At 34.8% G+C, this 23447-nt stretch overlaps 1 protein-coding gene across 3 annotated transcripts in view; it reads right to left on the bottom strand.

Moving 5' to 3' along the window:
- The window catches only part of PIK3C3 (phosphatidylinositol 3-kinase catalytic subunit type 3), a 142943-nt gene that overhangs the window by 103245 nt on the left and 16251 nt on the right, over window positions 1-23447 (bottom strand). For all 3 annotated transcript variants that reach the window (XR_009222447.1, XM_058557028.1, XM_058557029.1), the window contains exon 5: window positions 498-584. Coding sequence is in view for 2 of the 3 variants with exons in the window: in XM_058557028.1 (XP_058413011.1) it covers window positions 498-584 (87 nt within the window). In the remaining variant the exon portion in view is untranslated. The remainder of the gene's footprint in view (window positions 1-497; window positions 585-23447) is intronic.

The raw sequence follows: 23447 nt of genomic DNA, 5'->3' as shown, positions 1-23447 counted from the left end.
CAAGATCAAGAAACAAATACATTACTTGAACCATGTAACTTTATTAAGTGTGCAGAGTCCCACATGTAGAACATAAGACACGTAGTATCTTAATTAGGGAGAGGAATTGTTAATGATGACTTAAGGTAACTGAAGTGAAGAGATAGCATTGTGTTGATAGATTTATCCAATACTGATTTGAATTTGAACATAAGCAGCCATATGAAGAGAGAGAGAAAACACAAGTGAGGCATCAAGCTTAACACAGGCTTCACTTATATGATATTTAGCACACTTACAATATTCACTACCTACTTCATGGTTTGGCATAACATTAAAACATAAGAACGGCAGATATCCCAAGTGTCCCACTTATTAACATAGAACTCACAACTACAGGTTATCCTCAACATTCCCACATTCGTGAGATAACTGGCAACAAACAATACTTCTAAAAAATTCTTAATTTAGAAATCTGGAGAAAATATTCTGAAATAAAAAAGAAGGATACAACCCACCTCATTTATCATTTCTATTTCTCTAAATGTCAATCTGTCCAGCCAATCTACTTTCACCATGTGTCCTTGTCGATGAGCTTTGGTGAGCTGCAGAACAAATATAATGGAGAAAGTTTTAACATAGACCTCACAGAAAGGAGGACAAAAAATGGCAATGATCATCAACATGATGCTGGAAGTACCAGCTATTAAGACAAGAAAAAGGAAATAAAAGATATACAGATTGTGAAGAAAGAAATAAAACTGTCTTTATTTGCAGATGACATGATCATCTATGTAGAAAATATGAAAGAATGGACCAAAAAAACTCCTGGAACTAATAAGCAATTACAGCAAGGTTGCAGAGTACAAGGTTAATACATGCAAGTCAATCACTTTCCTGTATACCAGCAATGAACAAGTGGAATTTGAAATTAACCACACAATATTATTTACATCAGCACCCCAAAACATAAAATTGGTATAAATCTAACACAATATGTACAAGATTTATATGAGTAAAACTAAAAACTCTGATGAACGAAATAAAAAAACTAAATAAATGGAGAGATATTCTGTTCATGGATAGAAGACTCAATATTATCAAGATGTCAGTATTTCCCAACTTGATCTATAGATTCAATGCAATCCCAGTCAAAATCTCAGTAAGTTATTTTGTGGTATTAACAAATTGGTTCTAAAGTTTATACGGAGACGCAAAAGAACCAGAATAGCCAACACAACATTAAAGAAGAGCAAAATGGGAGGACTGACACTACCCAACTTCAAGGCTTATTATAAAGCTACAATAATCAAGACAGTGTGATATCGGCAAAAGAACAGACAAATAAATCAACAGAGTAGCACAGAGAACACAGAAATGGACCACATACAGGTATACCTCGTTATATTGCACTTTGCTTTATTGTACTTTGCTGATATTGTGGTTTTTTTTTCTTTCTTTTTTTTTTCTTGGTGAGGAAGATGGTCCCTGAGCTAACAACTGTACCCATCTTCCTCTATTTTCTACGTGGGATGCCACCACAGCATGGCTTGAAGAGCAGTGTGTAGGTCCGCGCCCAGGATCCAAACCTGCAAACCCCAGGCCGCCAAAGCAGAGCACATGAACTTAACCACTATGCCACTGGGCCAGCCCCTGACACTGTGTTTTTTACAAGACTCTCCACAAGCAAGAAGACTAGCTAAAGGCTCACGTCAATGATGGTTAGCATTTTTAGCAATAAAGCATTTCTTAATTAAGGTATGTATATTGTTTTTTTAGACATAATGCTATTGCACACTTAATAAACTACAGTATAGTATAAATATAACTTTCATATGGAAATTCGTGACTGGCTTTATTGTGATATTAGCTTTATTGAAATGGTCTGGAACTGAACCCACAATATCTCCCAGGTATGCCTATAAAAAGAGTCAACTGATTTTTTTTTTTTTTTTTTTTTTGGTGAGGAAGATTAGCCCTGAGCTAACATCTGTCGCCAATCCTCCTCTTTTTGCTGAGGAAGACTGGCCCTGGGCTAACATCCATGCCCATCTTCCTCCACTTTATATGGGATGCCACCACAGCATGGCTTGACAAGTGGTGCGTCAGTGCGCGCCCAGGATCCGAAACCCGGGCCGCTGCAGCGAAGGACACACTTAACTGTTATGCCACCAGGCCAGCCCTGTCAACTGATCTTTGACAAAGGAGTAGAGACAATACTATGGAGCAAAGATAGTCTTTTCAACAAACGGTGCTGCAACACCTGGACATCCACATGCAAAAAAATGCATCTAGACACGGACCTTATACCCTTCACAAAAATTAACTCAAAATAGATCACAGATCTAAATGTAAAATGCAAAACTATAAAACTCCTAGAAGATAACATAGTAAAAGACTAAACGAACTTGGGTATGGTGACAACTTTTTAGATGTAACACCTAAGGCACAATCCATGAAAGAAACTGTTGATAAGCTGGACTTCATTAAAATTAAAAACTTCAAAGAAGATACACAGATGGCAAATAAGCATCTGAAAAGATATTTCACATCATATGTCACCAGAGAAATACAAATTAAAGCAACAATGAGGTACCACTAAACACCTATTAGAATGGCCAAAATTTGAAACACTGAGAACACTAAATGCAGGTGAGAATGTAGAGAAACAGGAACTCTCACTGCTGGTGGGAATGCAAAATGGTACAGCCACTTTGGAAGACAGTTTGGCAGTGTCTTACAAAACAACATAATATTACCATACAACCCAGGAATTGTACTCCTTGATAATTACTCAAAGGAGTTGAAAAATTATGTCCACACAAAAGCCTGGACATGGATGTTTATAGCAGCTTTGTTCACAACTGCTAAAACTTGGAAGCAACTAAGATGTCCTTCAGTAGGTGAATGGATAAATGTACATTCAGACAACGGAATATTATTCAGTTCAAGAAAGAAAGGAGCTATCGATCCATGAAAAGATATGGAGGAAGCTTAAGAGCAGATATCTAAGTAAAAGAAGCCAATCTGAAAAGGCTACATACTGTATGATTCCACCTATATGACATTCTGGAAAAGGTAAAACTATGGAGACAATAAAAAGATAATTGGTTGTCCAAGGTTAGCGGGGAAGAAGGGATGAAAAGGTAGAACACAGAGGATTTTTAGGGCAGTGAAACTACTCTGTATGATACTATAATGATGGATAAATGTCATTATACATTTGTCCAAGTCCATAGAATGTACAACATCAAGAGTGAACTCAGAGGTAAACTACGGACTTTGGCTGATTGTGATGTGTCAGTGTCGGTTCATCAATCGTACCAAATCTACCACTGTAGTGGGGGATGTTGATAATGGAGGAGGCTTTGCATGTGTTGGGGCAGGAGGTATATGGAAAATCTCTGTACCTTCCTCTTAAGATTGCTGTGAACCTAAAACTGCTCTACAAAAAGCAAATCTTCAAAAAATCTAAACAAAGTAAAAAAAGACCGGTAATGTCACCTTCACATTTGATATATTCTTGTGCGTAACAGAAACCATTCACAACTAACAGGATAAGAAATGGACTAGGCTAGAGACTAATCGTGTTTTTTTAGAGAAAAACAACTAAAAATTTTTTTTTTAAGAAAGGTCCACAATCTGCCATCTAAACATGCTAAAAAATAATTAAGCCTTTCCTGAAAGAACCTCCATGTTCTGCATTTCTTGTATTTTGATTATTACAAAGAGAGAAAATTATAGTAAGAATAGTGCCTCGAATGGGAAATAAACTACTTTTTCTATTTTCTTCACATCTCTCAATCTAAAAAATATTATGAAAAATAACAGTTACATACAAGGAGGTATTTCTCTGGAGCCTATAATTTAATACTTTAAGTTTCAAGCATAGGTGTGCATGTGTGCTTTAATTTTAAGAAGCAGCGATAAAAGAATTAACAGTAACAAAAGAACTTCAAGAGTTGCCGTCGGTAGAGTCCTCTTATATACCAATCCACTGTTGGTTTCAGAAATTAAATAATTCAATGACCCTTCAAAACCACAGAGAATTCAAGATAATTTCCAAGGTCCTCCAATTGGAATGTGATTTTGTCTTAGAAAGTATAATTTTAAACATCAACATTATTCATGTATCAAAATCCCCTCTTTCTTTCTAAACCAATTCATAGTATAAAGCAAAATTGGGGATCAAAGCATTACACAGTAGCTTGTCTATTTCATTGTCTTCTTTCCCATTATACATATTATGATGGTATTCCTACAAGGAGGCCAAACACGTCCACCAATTATTCTCTCTCTCACAGAACTAAAAATCTTCCCCACCAATACTCTGTATCTTCCTCAACTCAGCAACTCTCATCACAACTACATGGTCATGTTATTTCAGAAATGAAAATAGTAACTTCATACAAAAAGTTTCAAGATCATTGTAACATAAAAATACTATCAGCTTAGCCTTCTTCCAAATAATAAATTCCTTTTCACCTGAGATACTCTAAGCGAAAATGGATAAGGCAACAATAAGTGCTTAGCATAGAACTACTTGCACAAAGCAGGGATAAAGATTTTGTTAGCTCTAGTGGAACTTTAGACAAATATGCTGCAACACAGAAAGAGACCAAGAATTAGTCACAAGAGAACCAAAGAACATCAGGCAACGTGACCTAAAGGAAAGAGTGCTAGACTAGGAGCCAGAAGACCTGGGTTCGAACCCTAGCACTCCATTTTCAAACTGTGTCATTTTTGGACCCACATCTACAAAATGAAAGTATTAACTTCTATTCCTGCTCCCAAAATTCAAATAAGATAAGAGGTGCAAAATACCACAGGTAGTAATATTTCGTGTAGTCTTTAAAGAATTATATTCTCACTCACTTTGCAACATATTCCAAACTGGTTCTTAAAATTAATGAAACTATAAGAGGTCATATTACATGCTTTACTTTTATGAACAAAGTAACAGTAAAAAATCAGTAACAAGTTTATATACTTCCTATATGTATACAGCAAGAAGGAAGAGAAAAATAATATTTATTTACATATCAAATTTTTGGCACTTTTTAAAACCTAACCACACTATGAAGTAGATAGTTCTGACCCCAATTTGTAGATAATTATCAACTACTACAATGAAGTGGCATAGCTAGGATTTAAACCCAGGTCTGTATGATTCTAAAGTCTATGCTCCTTCCACCAGTCTTTGTTATCCTCTTTATTGATGCGCTCTTACTAAGAGATTTAACGTCAACTAACTTCTATAATTTAATAAACACTAGTTTCATATTTGTGATACAGTTTATTCCCCACTGGCTTCCTCTGAGGAAAGAATCAGCAATGGCAAATGAAGCTGAGATGTCGGAGACTGTGGTGGAGCTTTTCCTTTCCCTTATTAAACCATTGGACAAATCAGAAATTTTCTAAAGTCATTTTCACTAGCTTCAGAACTCAAGTTTGCGGCTAATATGTATCACTTCTTATAGAGCATGCTCCTCGCTTCCCTACTTGAATACTAAAGATGGCCATTCTCAACCTTATGAATAGCTACCAAAGAATGTATGGTCAGGATGGTAGGACCATAAATTGGTAAAGCCACTTTAGAGGGCAAGTTTAAATTTTCCTAAATACATTCACATTTGTGTATCATTATTTGCAATACAGAAAATTTAGATATAAAAGAATGTAAATGTCCATCATTAGTGGGCACTGTTAAGTAAACTACAATACACACACATTTTGAAATACTATAATGAAAAAAAAGAAAGGTTTCCCTGATAGGGAAAACTCACTACGATACTGTTTGAATGCAAAAGCAACCGCAAAATGAAAGGTGGCACTTATGCTATGACTGTCTATTTACAAGTCTGTCTGCTGTACCAGACTCTGTGATCAAGAGCAGAATTCCTAGATATGTCTCTTGTTGAATTAGTTTTATAATTTCTGCAGAACTGGAAAGTGACCACTCAAGAGGTCCCCTAGCCACTTGTGCTATTTATCTATTACTATGTAACAAAGCACTCTAAAACTTAGTGCCTTAAAACAACATGCATTTTTTTATTTCTCATGATTCTTGGAGAAGTCAAGAAGTCATCTTCTTGAGGTACATCTAGATATTTTTTTTTTTCTATTGGTCTAATAGTCTCTTATGAGACTGTTGTCATTTGGTGGCTGGAGCTGGAATGTCCAAGATAGCTTCACTTATGTTTCTAGTGCCTTTGTGGGAAAGGGTGGGCTCAGCTGGGAAACCAGGGTGGTGGGGCCTCTCTCTTCTTCCATGTACTCTCAGTGCTGCTCCCTCTCCAGGTGGTCTTTCAATACAGTCACTCCAATAGGGTAGCCAGACATTTTCCATGGTAGCTCATTGTTCCCAAAAATACAAAAACAGAAGCTATCAAGCTGCCTTAAGGTTTAGCCCTGCAACAGGCATAGCACCATAGCTGCATCATATTGGTTAAAATGAGTCACAGGGCTAGTACAGACCCAATGTGGAAGGGTCTGAGTATCAGGAAGCATGTTTCATTGAGGGTCATCTTTGGAGACTAGCTAGCATAGCACTTACTTATTGGAAAGTCCAAGCATACAATACAATTGATTGCTCAATTGCAAAAGAGCAGGGGGAGAGAATCTGGAGATGGTAAAGTCAGTTCTTGGCTAGACTTTAGGCAGCAGGGAAAGTCTAGAATTAGCTAACATAATTCCTAAATGATTGGCTGCTGCCTTCCTCTCCAAAATAATCTCCTACAACTCTCCGACTGACAAGCTACACTCCAGCCACCCTTTTCAGTACTTCAAACCATAAGGCCTTTTAAGACTCAATGCAGATGAAATAAATATTAGATGAAAATTTTTCACTAAAAATTTTGTAAAATTTACTAAACCTATAAAGCACTATGCAAATTGTAAGCAGCTATTATAATTAGCCCATAATCTATGTCACTTCATCTCTTATAGGTGCTGATAACAATGTAGACAGATTTGGGTGGTTTTCACCAGTCTAAAGCAGCTTCTAGTCATCCCTAGTCTGGGACATTCTGTAGATACTGAAGACCAAAAATCAACTTTAACAATTTATATTTCATTTTGGGTCTGAAATGTCAGTGACCTAGATCTTTCAAAAGAGAAAATCTGCATTCTGTTAAACAGCAGGGTAAACCTAGTATAATCTGTTTCAAATTGCTTGCAAAGAAATAATCCTCGCCAGGGTGCCCATCCTAGAAAGGATAGGTCAAGAAATCCGTAAAAGCATCATTCTTTTTAAGGAACACAGGCTAATACAGAATTCACAAGAAGTCATATAGAGCTTGGAAGAGAAGCCCACCGTCACAGAAATAATAGCATAAGTACTGAGCTCTAACTTCTCCAAGAATTAAACAACAACGGGTTTTACAAGCTATTTAAACAAAAGAATCTGTAAGAACCAAATAACAACATGCCCAGGAAACTGCTTGGAGTACTAGTCATGTATTATCAGATTTAATGGGAGAACAGAAATATGTGCTTGGGGAAGATGTCTCAGATTAGTAGGTGTTCAATACAAGTAGCAAGGACAGAAATAAAAGTAGGCCAACTCGCTTCATTGTATATCGACTAAGAACAGCAGGGAAAATGAATGTCAAACTGGATACTGATCCCTGGGAACAGACAGACTTCCATGATCACCACAACTCACAGTTCATCATTCCTTATTTGTATCTGCCCTACTCGACTATAAGCTTCTTGAGTGCTAGAGCTATGAATAGTTGATAGAACCCAACATTTATTCATTCAATGAATATTTACATTTATTGAAAGGCCTTCTAATGTGGAAGGGTGATAGAATGGAAAACAAATGTTTGTTTACTTTGGAATTTTGCTCAAAGGCTTTAGGGAGTTGATGGGAGGTGAGGGGAGGGAGTGACACTCAAAAGGAAGCTGGAGAAAAGAATGATTCATACCCTTGGTCACTTTTCCCTAGTATTTATATACTTTCAACATAAATACATATTACTTGATAGCTGTTGAAAGTTACAAATTTCCATTAGGTAATAATGGAGATAAGCATAGAATGTTGAACAAAAGAAGCAAGTTCCCTGCCCTCACAGAACTGAAGGGCAGGAATGGGTGAGCCATTCATATGGTAAATGCCTATATACGTAACCACAAATTCAAACAGTAGTATGAAAATACAGGGTGCTGTGACAGAAAATAATGGGGGGTCCTGAGAAGGCCTCTCAGGCAGGTAACATTTAAGCAGAGACTTGAAGGATAAGGAATCAGCCACACAAACAGGATGAAATCTTCCAGGCAGAGGAAACAGGTTGCTTGTCAACACATAAGTGAGCTTGATGTGCCCAGGCATTAAACAGAGACCAGAAAGGTAGTGCTCAGTAAATATTTAACTAAATAAATCAAGTTCTCTTCAAGGTGGAAGGTAGGAAGATCTACGCATAAATAAGATGCTTACTGGGTAGCAGCTTTCTTGAGTTTCATCATGATCTAGATTTTTCCTTATAGTAGACACTACACTTAGAGCCCAAAGGGGGACAGGAAAGAGTGAGAAGGACTGACAAATAATGTTTATTTCAAGTCCATCCAGGAATCTGTAGGGAGGTAAATGGGAAGAGAGAGAGACAGACAGACAGAAAGGCAGACTCAAAAGGAAACTGGAAAGAATTGTTTTCTGCTTTACAAATTTTCCTGGGCCAGTTTCTTCCATATTCAAATACCCACTTTACCTTTACAATATATGGTATGATTGCTTAAGGAGTTTAATATCAAGTTGTGAAAACAAGATGAACACATAAGACAAAATATAACTGATAAAAATAAAAGAATTCAAAGATATATACCAAACTTTGATCCTGATTCTAAGCATTGTGGGAGATCAAGATTTGGCCACCCTGAAATATATCTCTTTACCTTGATTGTTTTCTCTGAGGGACATTTGACCTCCCCCACTAACTGCCTAAAGAATTTGACATGGTGGCTCCTTCCTAGAACAGATCTTCCATCATGATGGCTGTAATGATAATGTAAAATAGATGTTACAATGGGAGGGGCACCAAGCCACTTTTATCAAAAAACTCTATCTCTCCCTGACCACATTATCTATAGATGACCCTGAAAAGAATTGTCCTCCTGCCCTCTGAAGTCCCAGGCCACTACCCACCCCCAACATGCTCCTCGCCTTTAGCTGCAATACTTAAGCAAGCAGCTTAGACAGAGGGACGAGTTGCTCATTTCTGAGCTTCTCCCATGTATACATGTTATTAAACTTGGTATTATTTTCTCCTGCTAACCTGTCTTGTTGATTATTTGGCCAGCCATAAGAACCTTAAGGGAAAGGGCAGAGGGAGATTCTACATTCTCCCTCTTCCCCCAACAGCATCCACATACACCTTATGACTATGTTTGATAACTTGGAAATATAGCATATGACCAAACCAAACAAGCCATCTAAAAACAACTTGAAAGAACAATCCTCACTTTTTATTTTCAAGACAATGGAAAATTTAAAGTGGATGATGGCTTTACGACAGCACAGAATTGCAAACATTTTGAATATCCAACCAGAGGATTGCTGAAATGAATTAAGGCAGATCCATACTGTGCAAAACCCTGCAGTCTTTACAAATCATGTTGTAGAAGTATCTTAAATGACCTGGAACAATTTTGAGACACTATTAAGCATAAAAGCAGGATTTGATTAAATACACAATACGATCCCAATTTAAAAATAAATACACAAATCATATATCTGACAAGGGGTTAATTTCCAAAATATATAAAGAACTCATACAACTCAACAACAAAAAACCAAACAACCCGATCAAAAAAATGGGCAGAGGATATAAACAGACAGTTCTCCAAAGAAGATATATAGATGGCCAACAGACACATGAAAAGATGTTCAACATCACTAATTATTAGGGAAATGCAACTCAAAACTACAATGAGATACCACTTTACACCTGTCAGAATGGATATAATTACCAAGACAAAAAATAACAAATGTTGGAGAGGATGTGGAGAAAAGGGAACACTCATACGTTGCTGGTGGGAATGGCAAACTGGTACAGCCACTATGGAAAACAGTACGGAGACTTCTCAAAAAATTAAAAATAGAAATACCATATGACCCAGCTATCCCACTACTGGGTATTTATCCAAAGAACTTGAAATCAATAATGCAAAGAGATTTATACACCCCTGTGTTCACTGCAGCAGTATTCACAATAGCCAAGACGTGGAAGCAACCCAAGAGCCCTGCTACAGATGAATGGATGAAGATGTGGTACATATATACAACAGAATACTACTCAGCCATAAAAAAAGACAAAATCATCCCATTTGCAACAACATGGATGGACCCTGAGGGTATGATGTTAAGCAAAATAAGCCAGACAGAGAAAGACAACTACTGCATGATTTCACTCATATGTGAAAGACAAACAAACACATGGATAAAGAGAACAGAATAGTGGTTACCAGAGGGGAAGGGGACTGGGAGTGGGCAAAAGGGTAAAGGGGCAGGTATGTAAGGTGACGGAAAATTAGACCACTGGTGGTGAGCATGATGCAGTCTGTATAGAAACTGATACATAATAATGTACATCCAAAATTACACAATGTTATAAACTTTTACAATTTCAATAAAATAATTGAAAATAAATATACATTCATATATAATATACATATTTATTGATTTACTGAAAGCATATCAACTAAAATATTAATGATGGTTACTTCTGGGCAGAGGGTTAGAGGTGATTTTTACAGTCCTTGTGCTTTAACAATCTTCTACCACTGAGGAAGATGTATATTATCTTTGTAATAAGAAAAAATAATATAAGTTATTTAAAAACTAAAGTTTTTAAAAACAATTAATTGTGGGGAAATCTCTGTTGAGAAAACCGCTAAAGATTAGCATTTATCAAGATGATGCTAAATAAAGTTATTTTACTTCATAATAAAAACTCAAAGAATAAAAACCTATCTGATTAATTTAACTTGATCATCTGAAATGGAAACCAGGCATTAACATAATTGTTCTCTCTCAAATTATTTCTTCCAGGGGCCTTTCAACTAGGTCCAACTAAAGAATCATATAAATTACATGATACTACCATTTCTCAATATGTGGTTAAGAAAAATTCCTATATATGGAAATTTATAGGTTTTAGGTATCAAACACTACTCATGTCAAGAAACTTTAAGAGGAAAGTTACAAGATAAATGGATTTTCCAAAAAAAGTAGCTATATGATAGGTGATGCTTGAGCCAGACACATATATGCTTTCTTAGGAAATCTAAAGGGGTAAAAATGACAAACTTGTTTTTTTTTTTTTCCTTTTTTTCTCTGCCACTTGAAAAATAAACAAAACAACTCAGTCTGTTCTGTCACCAGAAAGAAAACTTTCAGATTCACAGAGCCTATGTGAATGTTCAAAATTTCTCTCTTGAAACATTTATAGGAATAATGGCCAATAAAAGTACTTAGTATTACCACATACAAGACTATTTTTTTCCAGCATGATTATAGAGTTGTTATTCAACTACCTCATATCTTGTTCCTCTAGATTCCTTCAAGTTTTATAAACGTCATAACGTAACTCTTTCAACTCATTAACACTTCCCTGAGCCTAAACTAGAACTGAGCTAAATTAATAACTACTCATTGATCAGAAGACCATTAATGGTCAGCTAATCTATGTGCATGATACACTATGGCTCACTCATAGATTTCTCTTATTAAAAAGTATAATCTTCAATAAATATAAGAAGAGTCCTATCTGTATCAAATCAAATACAAGCTATGCAGTAATTTACAATTCAAGACAAAATGTAGTTGTATATAAGAATTCAATTGAACTACTGAGATTAAAAAAGGAGTCGTGTTTGTTTTGGAGATTTTGCACAAAGGCCTATATATTTAATTCTTAGGAAGCATAGGAGTTTCTTCTATCTTCCTGATTAATTAAGTCTTAGCCAGAAATCTTCAATTTTACTTTGAAACTTTAAATGTAAATCTCATTCAGAAAGAGTGATATTTGCCTCATAAAAGTTTCATTCAGTTAAACTTCTCAAAGATTAATCTAGTCTTAAAAGCATGTTACTTTCTATTTTTCTGGCAGAAACTATAGCTATAAAGACAGACAATAGATTTACAGAACATAAATCAATATTCGTTTAGGGCTCAATCTGACACTGGCAAAAACTAATTTAGTCTACTTGCTATACCATTGATTTCATGACAAATCTAAAAGTTTTGACAGTTTTAGACAACAGTAAGCAAAGTGATAAAAAGATTTTACCATGTATCATTAGGAATAAATTTATAAGAGATTCCCAAACCCTTCTTTTATGACACATAAGTATGGCAAAACAGAATCAAATCAAATAAGCTATATTTATAAAAGTTACACATATTATTTATATAAAACCTGTAGCTAAGAGGAATTTTTATGATGTCAGTGGTACCACTGAACCAGTTTCATAGCCGTGAATAATGTCAGCAGCTGTCATCATAATTCTGTTTTTTATTATTGTCATTTACAAAACATCTAAGGAAGGAAATAAAACAAAATGAGACTCTTCTGTCCACATCAAATTATACAGCCAGGATTCTGTTCTTTCATCTTCCAAGTAACAAATTTCTCCATTAACACTTTTGATCACTGTTTCCTTCCTCTAAAATGTAGACATGTAAAACACAGAAGTTTTTGTTTTGTTTTTTGTCATTACAGTACATTATTAAAGACAAAATACATATATGGGATACTCATATTTTTCTGAGAACATGAAATTATTTTTACTGTACTCATTACTATGTGGTCAAGTCTCAATTGCCTGCTTTATGTTGTGGATAAAATATAAATGTAACAGACATACATAGAGACAAAACCCTGTATGCATTTTGTATGTCTGTTTACTTAGATGTGGGTTACATGATTATGTAACATAATCATGTATGTCCTAAATTGCTGTACTTAATCTAATATTGCATTGCATATACTGTTCACACTATAACTAAAAGCAGTTCATAAGTGAACTGGTTGGAAGGTGGAAAACTGAAGATTATCAAGGTACCTCAACTATAACCCTAATCATTATCACTATGAAAAAAGGATACTTTCTTTATGTGAAGAGACCTAATCAAGTACAGATATTACAAAGAATACCAGCTTCCGAGGAAAAGCCCAACATAAAATCAATTGCAAGTATCTCTAGGACCTTAGTATTATATTCTGAAAACAGTAAATTACATAATTATAATGAGGGAGAAAGATCATTAATAGGTCCTACTAAATAATTTATTCTATTAAACTAGTTTTACCCAGAATATCAGTTTATTCATGAAAATTATTTCACATAGCTGCTTCAAGGTAGAAATGTATTCAGAACGCAAGAAAAGTATCCTTAATCAACTTATTATACCATGAACAAACGGTCTCTAAAGCTGTTTCCTTTTCAGAAGAGCTAAAAAGTAATAATAATAATAATAATAATAATAATGGTATTATTATGATTCCTATAATTAACCAAGAGAACAGAGTCCAACTGACCACATTTTATCAATGAAAAATACCCACAAATACAGAAAGAACTGGTTATTCAATGAGCCACTGTGAGAGTTATAAATCAGGGGTTTTGACTGCCAATCTTTCTACCCAGTTATAATGTATCTCATTACAATTTAAACCTTCCATCAGTTTTGATAGTTCTATTAATTTTAAAAGCATAAAATAACAGGTAATGCTTTCATTTTTCAAAACACCTCCTTGGATAATTCCATGTTCCTCATTTCTCTAAAATCTAACTATAAAACACCATTATGTGGGTAAAGGTATAAAAATTCACATAAATCATCAATTTGATAATCTATTCTAGGATTTAGATCAAGAAATGATGTCCAGCTTATAACAAAACTCATTTCTTAAATCATATTTCTAAAAACCAAAACATTTGCCAATCTTACTTTTCCAATATATCTCTTCCATTCTCTAGGTTCCTCTAAAATCAACAGCATATAAGCAAATAACATGGGGTTTGATTTCCAGTTTCAATAATATAGAAGACTAAGATAAACTAAAAATCTTCCCAGAATGAACAGCTAAAAATGTGAAGTAACAGTAAAATAGGTATAACAATTTGAGAAGGCAAGCCTTGCAAAAGATGAGTTTGCAATCTAAAATAACAATCCAATGAAAGCCAAAGTCAATAGTCATAACAAACAACTGGAATACATTCACCGGAAATACAGACAATAGAATATTGGAAATAAAATAGCTATTTCCAAATAAAACAATAATATAAAAACATAAATCAGAAATCAAGAAAAACAAGAGTATTTATTACTATAGCTATACAGTAAGCTTTAATATAGGGTAGGGTAATTCTTCCCTCCTTATTCTCCTTTTTCAAACTCAAGTGGTTTTCTAAGATGGATCTATAAAACCTGCTGAGATCAATATGACCATGATATTAAAACTAGCGAAGGAAAGTGAAAAAAAGGAAAATTATAGGCAATTCTCACTAATAAATATAAACACAGGGCCGCCCCGTGGCTTGGCGGTTAAGTGCGCGCGCTCCGCTGCTGGCGGCCCGGGTTCGCATCCCGGGCGCGCACCAACGCACTGCTTCTCCGGCCATGCTGAGGCCGCGTCCCACATACAGCAACTAGAAGGATGTGCAACTATGACATACAACTATGTACTGGGGCTTTGTGGGTAAAAAAAAGTAAATAAATAAAAAGTTAAATATTAAAAAATATATATATAGACATAAAATGTCAGCAGAAAATTAGCAAACTAAATCAAGCAATTAAAAAAATCATCATAACCAAACAGGATTCATCCCAAGAATGTGAGAACAGTTTAACAGAATATCTATTAGTGTAATCCATTACATTGTTAAGCATTGCAGGGGTCCCTGAGATCAGCAGAAGCACTCAGAGGACACAGGCAGTTGTAATCACTGCTAAGATTTATTATAGTGACACAGTAAGAATACAGACCTAGACAGCTCAATAAAGGAAAAAGACATAGTTGGGGTCTGGAGAAATCTATATACAGGTTTCCTATGCTTTCCCCTCCCAGTCAGGAAGAGACACACTTGTGCGTGCTTCTCTCTCTAGGAAGAGAAATGTAGCCTAGGAAAGTCCATTTGAGAATCAGAGATTAGAATTTTTAGTGGGGACTGGTAACAGGCATTCTCAACTACCAAAATTCTAGACTCCCAGAAAGAAAGCAAATGCTCTTCATAAATCACAATGTACAAACAGCCCAGGCACAGTGAAACATCTATACCAGTTAGGGAATATTTCAGAAGCCAAGTTCTCAAGCATCTGCCAAGGGCCATCCTTGCAACCAGGTCCTTCTAAATATAGCAATCTCAGGCCTGCTATGTTAACTGCTTTCTGCACATTAAATTAAAGGAGGAAAAAAAAAAAAGCATATGGTCAAACAGATCCCAAAATTTTTTTGCTAAGTTTCAATACTCATTCATCATATAAAGTTTTGGTAAAATAAAAGAGGACTTTCTTAACCTGATGAAAGAAATATACTTAGAACTAATAGCCAACATCTTACCAAATGGTTAAATTTAAGAAGCATTCTCATTAAAATCAGGGACAAAACAAGGATGCCTCTACTGCTGCTTCTATTAGACACTGTACCAGAGTTTTTTATACTAGCCAGCACAAGAAAAACATACATGAAAATAAGAAATAAAAATTACTTACAGATCATGATCACATACAAAAGCCAAAAGAACTTTTAGACCAACTATTAGAAATGATTTCAGAAAAGTTGTTGGATACAAGATTAATAAACAGAAATCAATATTATTCCAAAATTCCTATTACTCCTCTTTTACCAATCTAAAAATGTAATCTTTAGAAGATATTCACAATAGCAACAAAAACTACACGAAATTTAGAAATAACCCAAACAGAAAATATATAAATCTTCATCTTAGAAATTAAAAAATTTCACTCCTAGATTTCTACGCTAAGGAAACTCACTTATGGGTGTAAAGAGAAATATACAAGGATATTCATTTCAGCCCTGTTAATAATACAAAAAGCTGAAGTTGTTGGGAGAATAAATAATAACTGATTTACTCATACATTGGAATACTATACAGCAGTTTAAATGAAAGCACTTGAGCTATTGGATTAACACAGATAAATCTCAAAAACAGCATTAAGTTTAAAAAAGCAAATCACGAAATGAAAGAATGAGGGATGTCTTTACAAAAATCTCTGATTTTTTAAAATCTTTTAAAAAAATATGCAAAACAAGGCAAAATGTTAACGTATGTTCAATCTTGACAATGAATACATGGATGCCTGTTACATTAGTCTGTGTACTTTTCTATTTGAATTGTCTTATAATAAATATAAAAAATTTAAACACATACATATATAATTTTAAAACCCGGCATTTAAGTTGCTAGGACTGGGAAAACTGAACAAATTTACAGTCAATGAGTGCCTTCTTACTACCTCTTCTCACCAGTCTTGGGCTTCAACTACCACTTAACCAAGTTACTTGGTTAATTCCCCCCTAAGCTGAAGAGCACTTTGATAAATACGAAGCTCAAGTAACTCAATTACGTAGTCTAACACAAATATACTTCTTCCATGTGCTTTTAGTACCTCCAAAACAAAAGGAAAAAAATAAATATTCTATTATCCTTAGGGATTTTTCCTTCCAAATGTCAGACAATTCTTGTCATAAACCCTGCTTGTGTCCAGCTCAAATCACCTCTTGAGAATCATTGTTTCTCTTGGGCTGTCTTCCCTTCTACATTCTCAAATCAATGGATTGTCCTGCCTTTCTCCAAACGTGTTAAGAACTGTTTACTTAGAGTCCAAGATTAACCTCTCCTCTGGTCAATTATTCCATTCCTTGACCATAATTGAAATCCCAAAATATAACGTGACATCTTTAGATTTTTTTCCAAAGTTTCTGTTATTCCCCTTTCACCAACTGGTTCCTTCACATTGGTTATAATTAGTCCTAGAGTAGCCATGTCTTTTTTCCTGAACCTTCTGAAAAATTACCCTGTGATCAAGCGATAATTTGCCAAAAGCTTGGGCTAAATAAGTGAGATTTCATTACCACTACTAACTTTCAAGCTGCATCATCTTTTGTGATCACACAAAGAAACCATCAGCCACTTCTCCACAGGTCTAAAATGTTGCCACAATTTTATCAGCATCTGTTCTTTTTGTCTTTTATTCCTTAGTAAAGAGTTCTCACACGTGTGTACCCAGCAGTTCCTATCATATGGTTTCTTTGAACAAAACATATCCTCTTCACAGCCATGTTTCCTTTCCTTCTAAACCTTAGTTCTTTGAGGTCTGTGGGTGAAAGAAATCTTAAGATTGACTGTTTTTCATTGCTTTTTTTAGCTCAACATTGCCAAGCAACATGCTAAATCTTTTAATTATTTTATCTCATTTATATTGTCTTCACAATAACTCAAAAATTAATATAACTACATATTATTCCTGTTTTAAAGATGAGGATTTCATGGCTTAGTAAAGATTAAGAAGCTAATCCAATATCACAACTAAACCCAGAGATATAACTGGAATCTGAATTAAAAAGTCTCCAAAGCCATGATTTTAACCACTTCTCCATTTTAGTTCTCAATCTATGCTAAGGGGTTGTATAGATATTAAAGCACTTTATACATATAAGGTGATTATCATCATGGTTGTTATTATTATTATTACTCATAATGGCACTAATAATAATGATAGCATCAACCTAGTAATACACTTTTGAAGCCAGGTACCTGAGAGTTACTGTAGATATTCAATAAGAACATGATTTTGACTCTGTTACGAATCTTGTCAATTTGCTGTTTTCTTGTTTAACGGGAGGGGTGACTGGGGTCTAGAGGATTCGTGAGTTTGTTTTACAAAAGAGAGACAATGACTTTGGGAAGGTTGCGATCACCAGATGGCTGCCCCACCAGTAGCCACTGCAGATTGCTCAGGGGCTTATTGGGAGTGACCCCTTTGTTTCTCCCAAGCTCCTCCTGCCAAGCCCCTTAGCTCTAAAACCCCCCTGCTTTTTGCTCTGGGGAAGGCATATTTGAGTGAACCCATGCTCCCGCCTTCCCGTCTTGGCCAACTCGAATGGGGCCTTTCTCCATCTCCAAGCACCAATGTCTCAGTATTTGGCTTGCTGTACATCGGACACACGAACTTGAGATTAAGAGGTTCTGTATCACTTTTTTTGTCTCCAACAATTAGAAGTGTGCCTTCCACACAGCAGGTGATGGTGGTGGAGATAAACAGGACTCGTCCACATACTTAAAAATCTCAGTGAGCTTCTCTAACCAATGCAAGACAAGCACCCATTCAATGCAATGCATTCAACCCAAAATAGTCTCTTTCAAGGGAAAATGTTTCAGCAGGTCAAACAGTACTATCAAATAATTTAAAATAAATATCCTCAATCCTACTTCACAAAATTATGTGATCGGAAAATTTCTTGTTACCTTAATCTCAATTTAAAGGATTATTTTGTGATCATGATAATCTGTCAATGTTTATTCAAAAGATGCAGTACAGCCAGCATATTCAAGTAATCCTGCGACTAGAAATGTAATGTCGAGAGAAAGTTCTTTTAAGATTTCCCTAAACTGAGTGAAATATCTCTCAAAACTTTCTATCTTCTTCATGTTAGCTCCTTCAGGCTAGTTCCTTCATGGCTCACTAAGAAATCAACAATCTCCTGAAGACTAATTTAATTTCCAAGGTGCCTTGAAAAATGGTGTCCTGGATAGCAGACACAAGTAATATGGTTACCAGAAAGATAATAATATAGTTACTCATCCATTACAAATTAGTAAATTGGCACTCCAGATCTGTGACATCCAACAGAACCTTCAGCAGTAATGGAAATATTCCATATCTGCATTGTCCAAAAGGTAGCTGCTAGCCACATGTGGCTATTAAGCACTTGGCATGTGATTATGATAACAGAGCCACTGAATTTTTAATTTTATTTAATTTTAATTAAACTGCCACATGTGAATTGTGGCTATTATCTTACACAGTACAGCTCTAGACTGTAAATAACCCTTTGAATTGATTGGTATGAACCTATTCTTGAGATAATAATTATTCCTGAAAAATAAATATAATTATTTAATTATAAAAAAAATAATTATTCCTAAAAAAATCCAGTTCCTATTGCTATAAACCTGAGGTCTGGACCCTGGACCCAGAGTGACCCCATGTAGGAAATCCAGGGGTCAGCCTGAGACATCACCACATCTTACCAAAACTTCACTGTAGCAATGCTCACCTATACACTCTGCTCAACATTCCCCAACCTGTGTCACATAGACCAAAAAAGCATTTTTCATCTAGTCATTACTTTTTCTTTGCCTCCTCTTAATCAAATTGACAGAAACTAAAGCACATTCCAAAGGCATCAAGCAGAGCTGCTAAAATGAAAGGAAGACAGTGGAGAAGCACACTTTTGCACTCACCTTTCATGTCTAAAGACATGGATTCAAATATAAATCAAACACTAAAGCTTGGTAGTCACATCCCAAACCCCACGTGGATATGCATCCTGGTCATAAAACTCTTACAATATGACAAGCTGAGAAAATGAGCAGATGGGAACAATGGCTCAATTTGCTCAAGGAAGGCCCACAATCATTAAAAGGCTGGGTCACGGATAATGGAAGTGTAATAAATGCCCCAGAAGTCTGGCCTTTGATTATTTTCACAAATCAAAGAGAAAGACACTATATGAATAAAAATTAATTAGGGAAATTTAGAGATGGGAAAGGGAACATAATGAGGAAGATGGGGGAAAAACAGTATATTTTAATACATTCATTTCTTCCTGTTCCCTACTGAGTCTAAGAAATCCAAATTATAAAAAATAAGAACTAAACTCAAATTCAATTTTGTTTCCTTTTCTCACACTCATTTTTCCTCAAAGAAAAACTAGGCATGGTCACAAAATGATGTAAAATCATTAGAGACGTTAATTCTACTGAAATCCTTCTGAAAGGATTTTAAGAAATGTTAAACCTAGAAATTAGGCTTTTAAACTTCAGTTATTCATATTGCAGTTATAACTTAACTTTCATAGCTGAGCAATAAGTCAGAATAAGACTATTTAGTCCAGCTTGAGACTGAGGTTCTTTGCTTAATAATTATCTAGCACCATCTTTTCACAGGCCATTTAAATAGTTCATCTTCATTTCACAGTCCTCTTGTCCCATTATCCCCAGGCAGCCAAGACTGAAGCAGTTCTATAACTGAATAAACTTTCTTACACTGCAGTTTGAAAACTGTCACTATGCTATTTATTTTGGCTCATGGGTACAATGCATGGTAACTATGCATTGCTATTATTAAGATTTATGTATCGTTTTTTACTCTTAAGCCAACTTCCTTCTCAACAATTAGAAACAATCATAGTAAATTCACTTGCTGGAAAATCAAAGTGCAACAAGAAATAAATCATTCAGTTCTAACAACTTAAACCACATCTATTTGAATACTCATTTCTTTTCTTAAAATGGTAGTGTGAGAAATATGAGTATTACATATAAAATTTCTGTTCCTTTTGTATGAAAGTGGAAACGTGAGTATACACATTCTTTCCCAGTTGTTAAAAGCATATTGTACCAAAAACAATTTTAAAGTGTGAGAAATATGAGTATTACATATAAAATTTCTGTTCCTTTTGTATGAAAGTGGAAACGTGAGTATACACATTCTTTCCCAGTTGTTAAAAGCATATTGTACCAAAAACAATTTTAAAATGTTTTCAGGAAGAGAATGACAATCTAACTGAACAAATTTTTCCATGCAGAACCAGAAAAATGAGAGAAGGAGGGCGGAGGACTAAGAGGGAAGGAGGAAGAAAGAGAGCTGCTGTGGCACAACTTTCAGAACAAAACAAATATCGAAGTATGACTTTAAGTTAAGAATATAACAAGTATCAAAGTATATTCTCTCTGGTACGTTAAGAAGTTAAAACCACAACAAATATCAAAGTATACTTTCTCCGGTATAAGGCAAGGGAAACACTATGGAGTGGGTGAGGAAAGAGTTTTCAGGAAGTCAGTCTGGAAAATTTAAGTAAAGAAACAAGCACTAATCAAACAACAAAAACAACATCGAAGAGCACAGCCACATCATTCACATCAGGCAGGCCCCGAATAACGCTCTACTCTCTGCACACACATTGCAGAAGAAAAGGAACGACGAGAACACAACACATTCACAATTGCAAACTGATGACCGCACGTTTCTTATCTACTATTAGAGATATATAGTATATTATCTCTAAAAATATATTTTTATGGTGATAACTAGAAAGTCCAGATAGATAAATTCCTTGCTATTTCAGTACTTTTAGAATCATAGAATATAAATAGCTATACAGGACCTTAGAAATCACCCATTCTAAACTTCTGATCTTATAAGTTCAACAATTCTTTTCCCTGAGTCAGAAGGATGGCCAAATCTGACTCATACTACAGTGCTCTCTCTTCTCACTGTAAAGTGCTTCCAAGTATCCAAGCTTCCAATGTATCAAACCCAAGATGTAATGTTAAAAGCACATTCTTCTTCAATAGCAGCAGGGATATAACAGGTTCTGAAACCTCAAACATCATGACCAACTGCTGTATAGAAAAGAATGAAACATATTAGCCCACAGAGCCAAGAAATAAAAAGAGCTTCCTTCAAAGATGGAGCAGTTCCTTCAACAATGCTACAAACATGATGCGTTTTTTCCCCTTAAGAAAAGTAATTACTGCTTTTGATGGTTTCTCTGTAGTCTCTGGGGAACATGAGACTAATGCAAGCTGTCACAGCATAGCAAGCTCCGAAGTCTCCACTCTACTCAGTAGCAAAAGTACAATTCTATTACGGGCAAAAAATTTTGAAAAGAGCTCATCTCCAGTTAGCATCAGAAAGACTGTAAGATGCTTAGTCTCATTAATTTTTATTCCTATTTTAAAGATTTAGAAACCAGTGCATAAAGACTCACTTGAAAACTGTTAACTACTCTGGCAATACAGACAGCATTTAAATTTTAATAACTAGTTCTTGAAAAAGTAGGACCCAACTTGTCATACTCTTCAATATAAAAAATTTAGACTGTTGATGATAACTGTTACCAATTAACAAAAATGTTTCTTAACATTCTTCCCTACACCTTTAACTCTGCATATGCTTAGTCATCGTTTCTAAAGTTGCTAATGTGCACTGATAACTAAAAGACAAATATGAACCCATATGGCTCTTTAAGGGGTTACTGTTTCACTCATAAAAAAGTTCATCGTCACATTTTTTTTCCTACCATGAAATTCAAAAGATAAAATTAAGAAATGTATACTATAACATCATGCTACATTAAAAAGCCAGAAGTCTAGTTCAAACAAATTCCAAAGACACATATACTGCTGTTTGAAAAATGTCATAGTCAGTTGTTATAAAAATTATCTTTGAACCTTCCATCAAAAATAATTGGGAAAAAAAATTAGGAACATGTGAACAGATGCCTAAATAATTTGCTTAACAGAACAACAAAGTAGATGAATTGTCAACCATACAGCTTTATATTTCTTGACTGTTCCCATTCTCCTTCAAATTTGTAATTTTATCCATAATATGAGTCATAATACTATTCTTTAAAGCATGTAAACCTTTTGCTTCTTCAACACATGCTACATTCCTCTTACACTTGAGATTTAACCTTTTTCACATTATAGTGATCCACAGGCTATAAATGAGCTGATTCTGATAAAATTTCTGTTAATATTCAAGGTTTACAAAAGTCACAGAGAGTAGACTAAATGAAAATTCGTCACCAGGATAAACTCTTAAAGAGAAGGTAGACATAAGAAAAGCTTGAGAACTTTCCCATATTCCATGTAAGAATGTAAACAAAATCTCAGAATGTGTAGCTGAAATGAAAATTAAATTTTATTTATTTAATTATGGAGAGGAAAGCTGACAATAGTAATTTGGTTTAAAAGTTTATTAGGTAGCTATGACATCATTTTTCCATAAAAGAACAATACAAAAAGACATACAATGAACTTGACAATAAAAATTTTATGTTGAAACACAAAGTCCGGCCAATGCAAATACCTATTCCTTATAATTAAGATTTCTTCCACACGTAGGTTGAGTTAACAAGCTGTAAAATGCTTGGCAACAAAACTTTCTCCATTCATTAACGAGACATCCATACTAACAAGATTGCAAAGGAAAATTACATGTAAGAATTAGAAAAAAGTCTCTTAATAAAAGAATTGTAAAAGGATCCTTAAACAGTATCTAGCATAGTGTTTTGTGAATGGATATTCACAAAATAAGTTATATTTTTGTGATTTAAGTACAGAATTGAGCTGTTTTTGTATTTCTAAATGAAAACACTTCATTAAAACAATTTTGAAACAAAAAGGTAATAACTCAGTCTGCTTAC

Source organism: Diceros bicornis, chromosome 16, assembly GCF_020826845.1.
Source record: "Diceros bicornis minor isolate mBicDic1 chromosome 16, mDicBic1.mat.cur, whole genome shotgun sequence".
NCBI lineage: Eukaryota > Metazoa > Chordata > Mammalia > Perissodactyla > Rhinocerotidae > Diceros > Diceros bicornis.
This window is presented reverse-complemented; position numbering and strand designations above follow the sequence as displayed.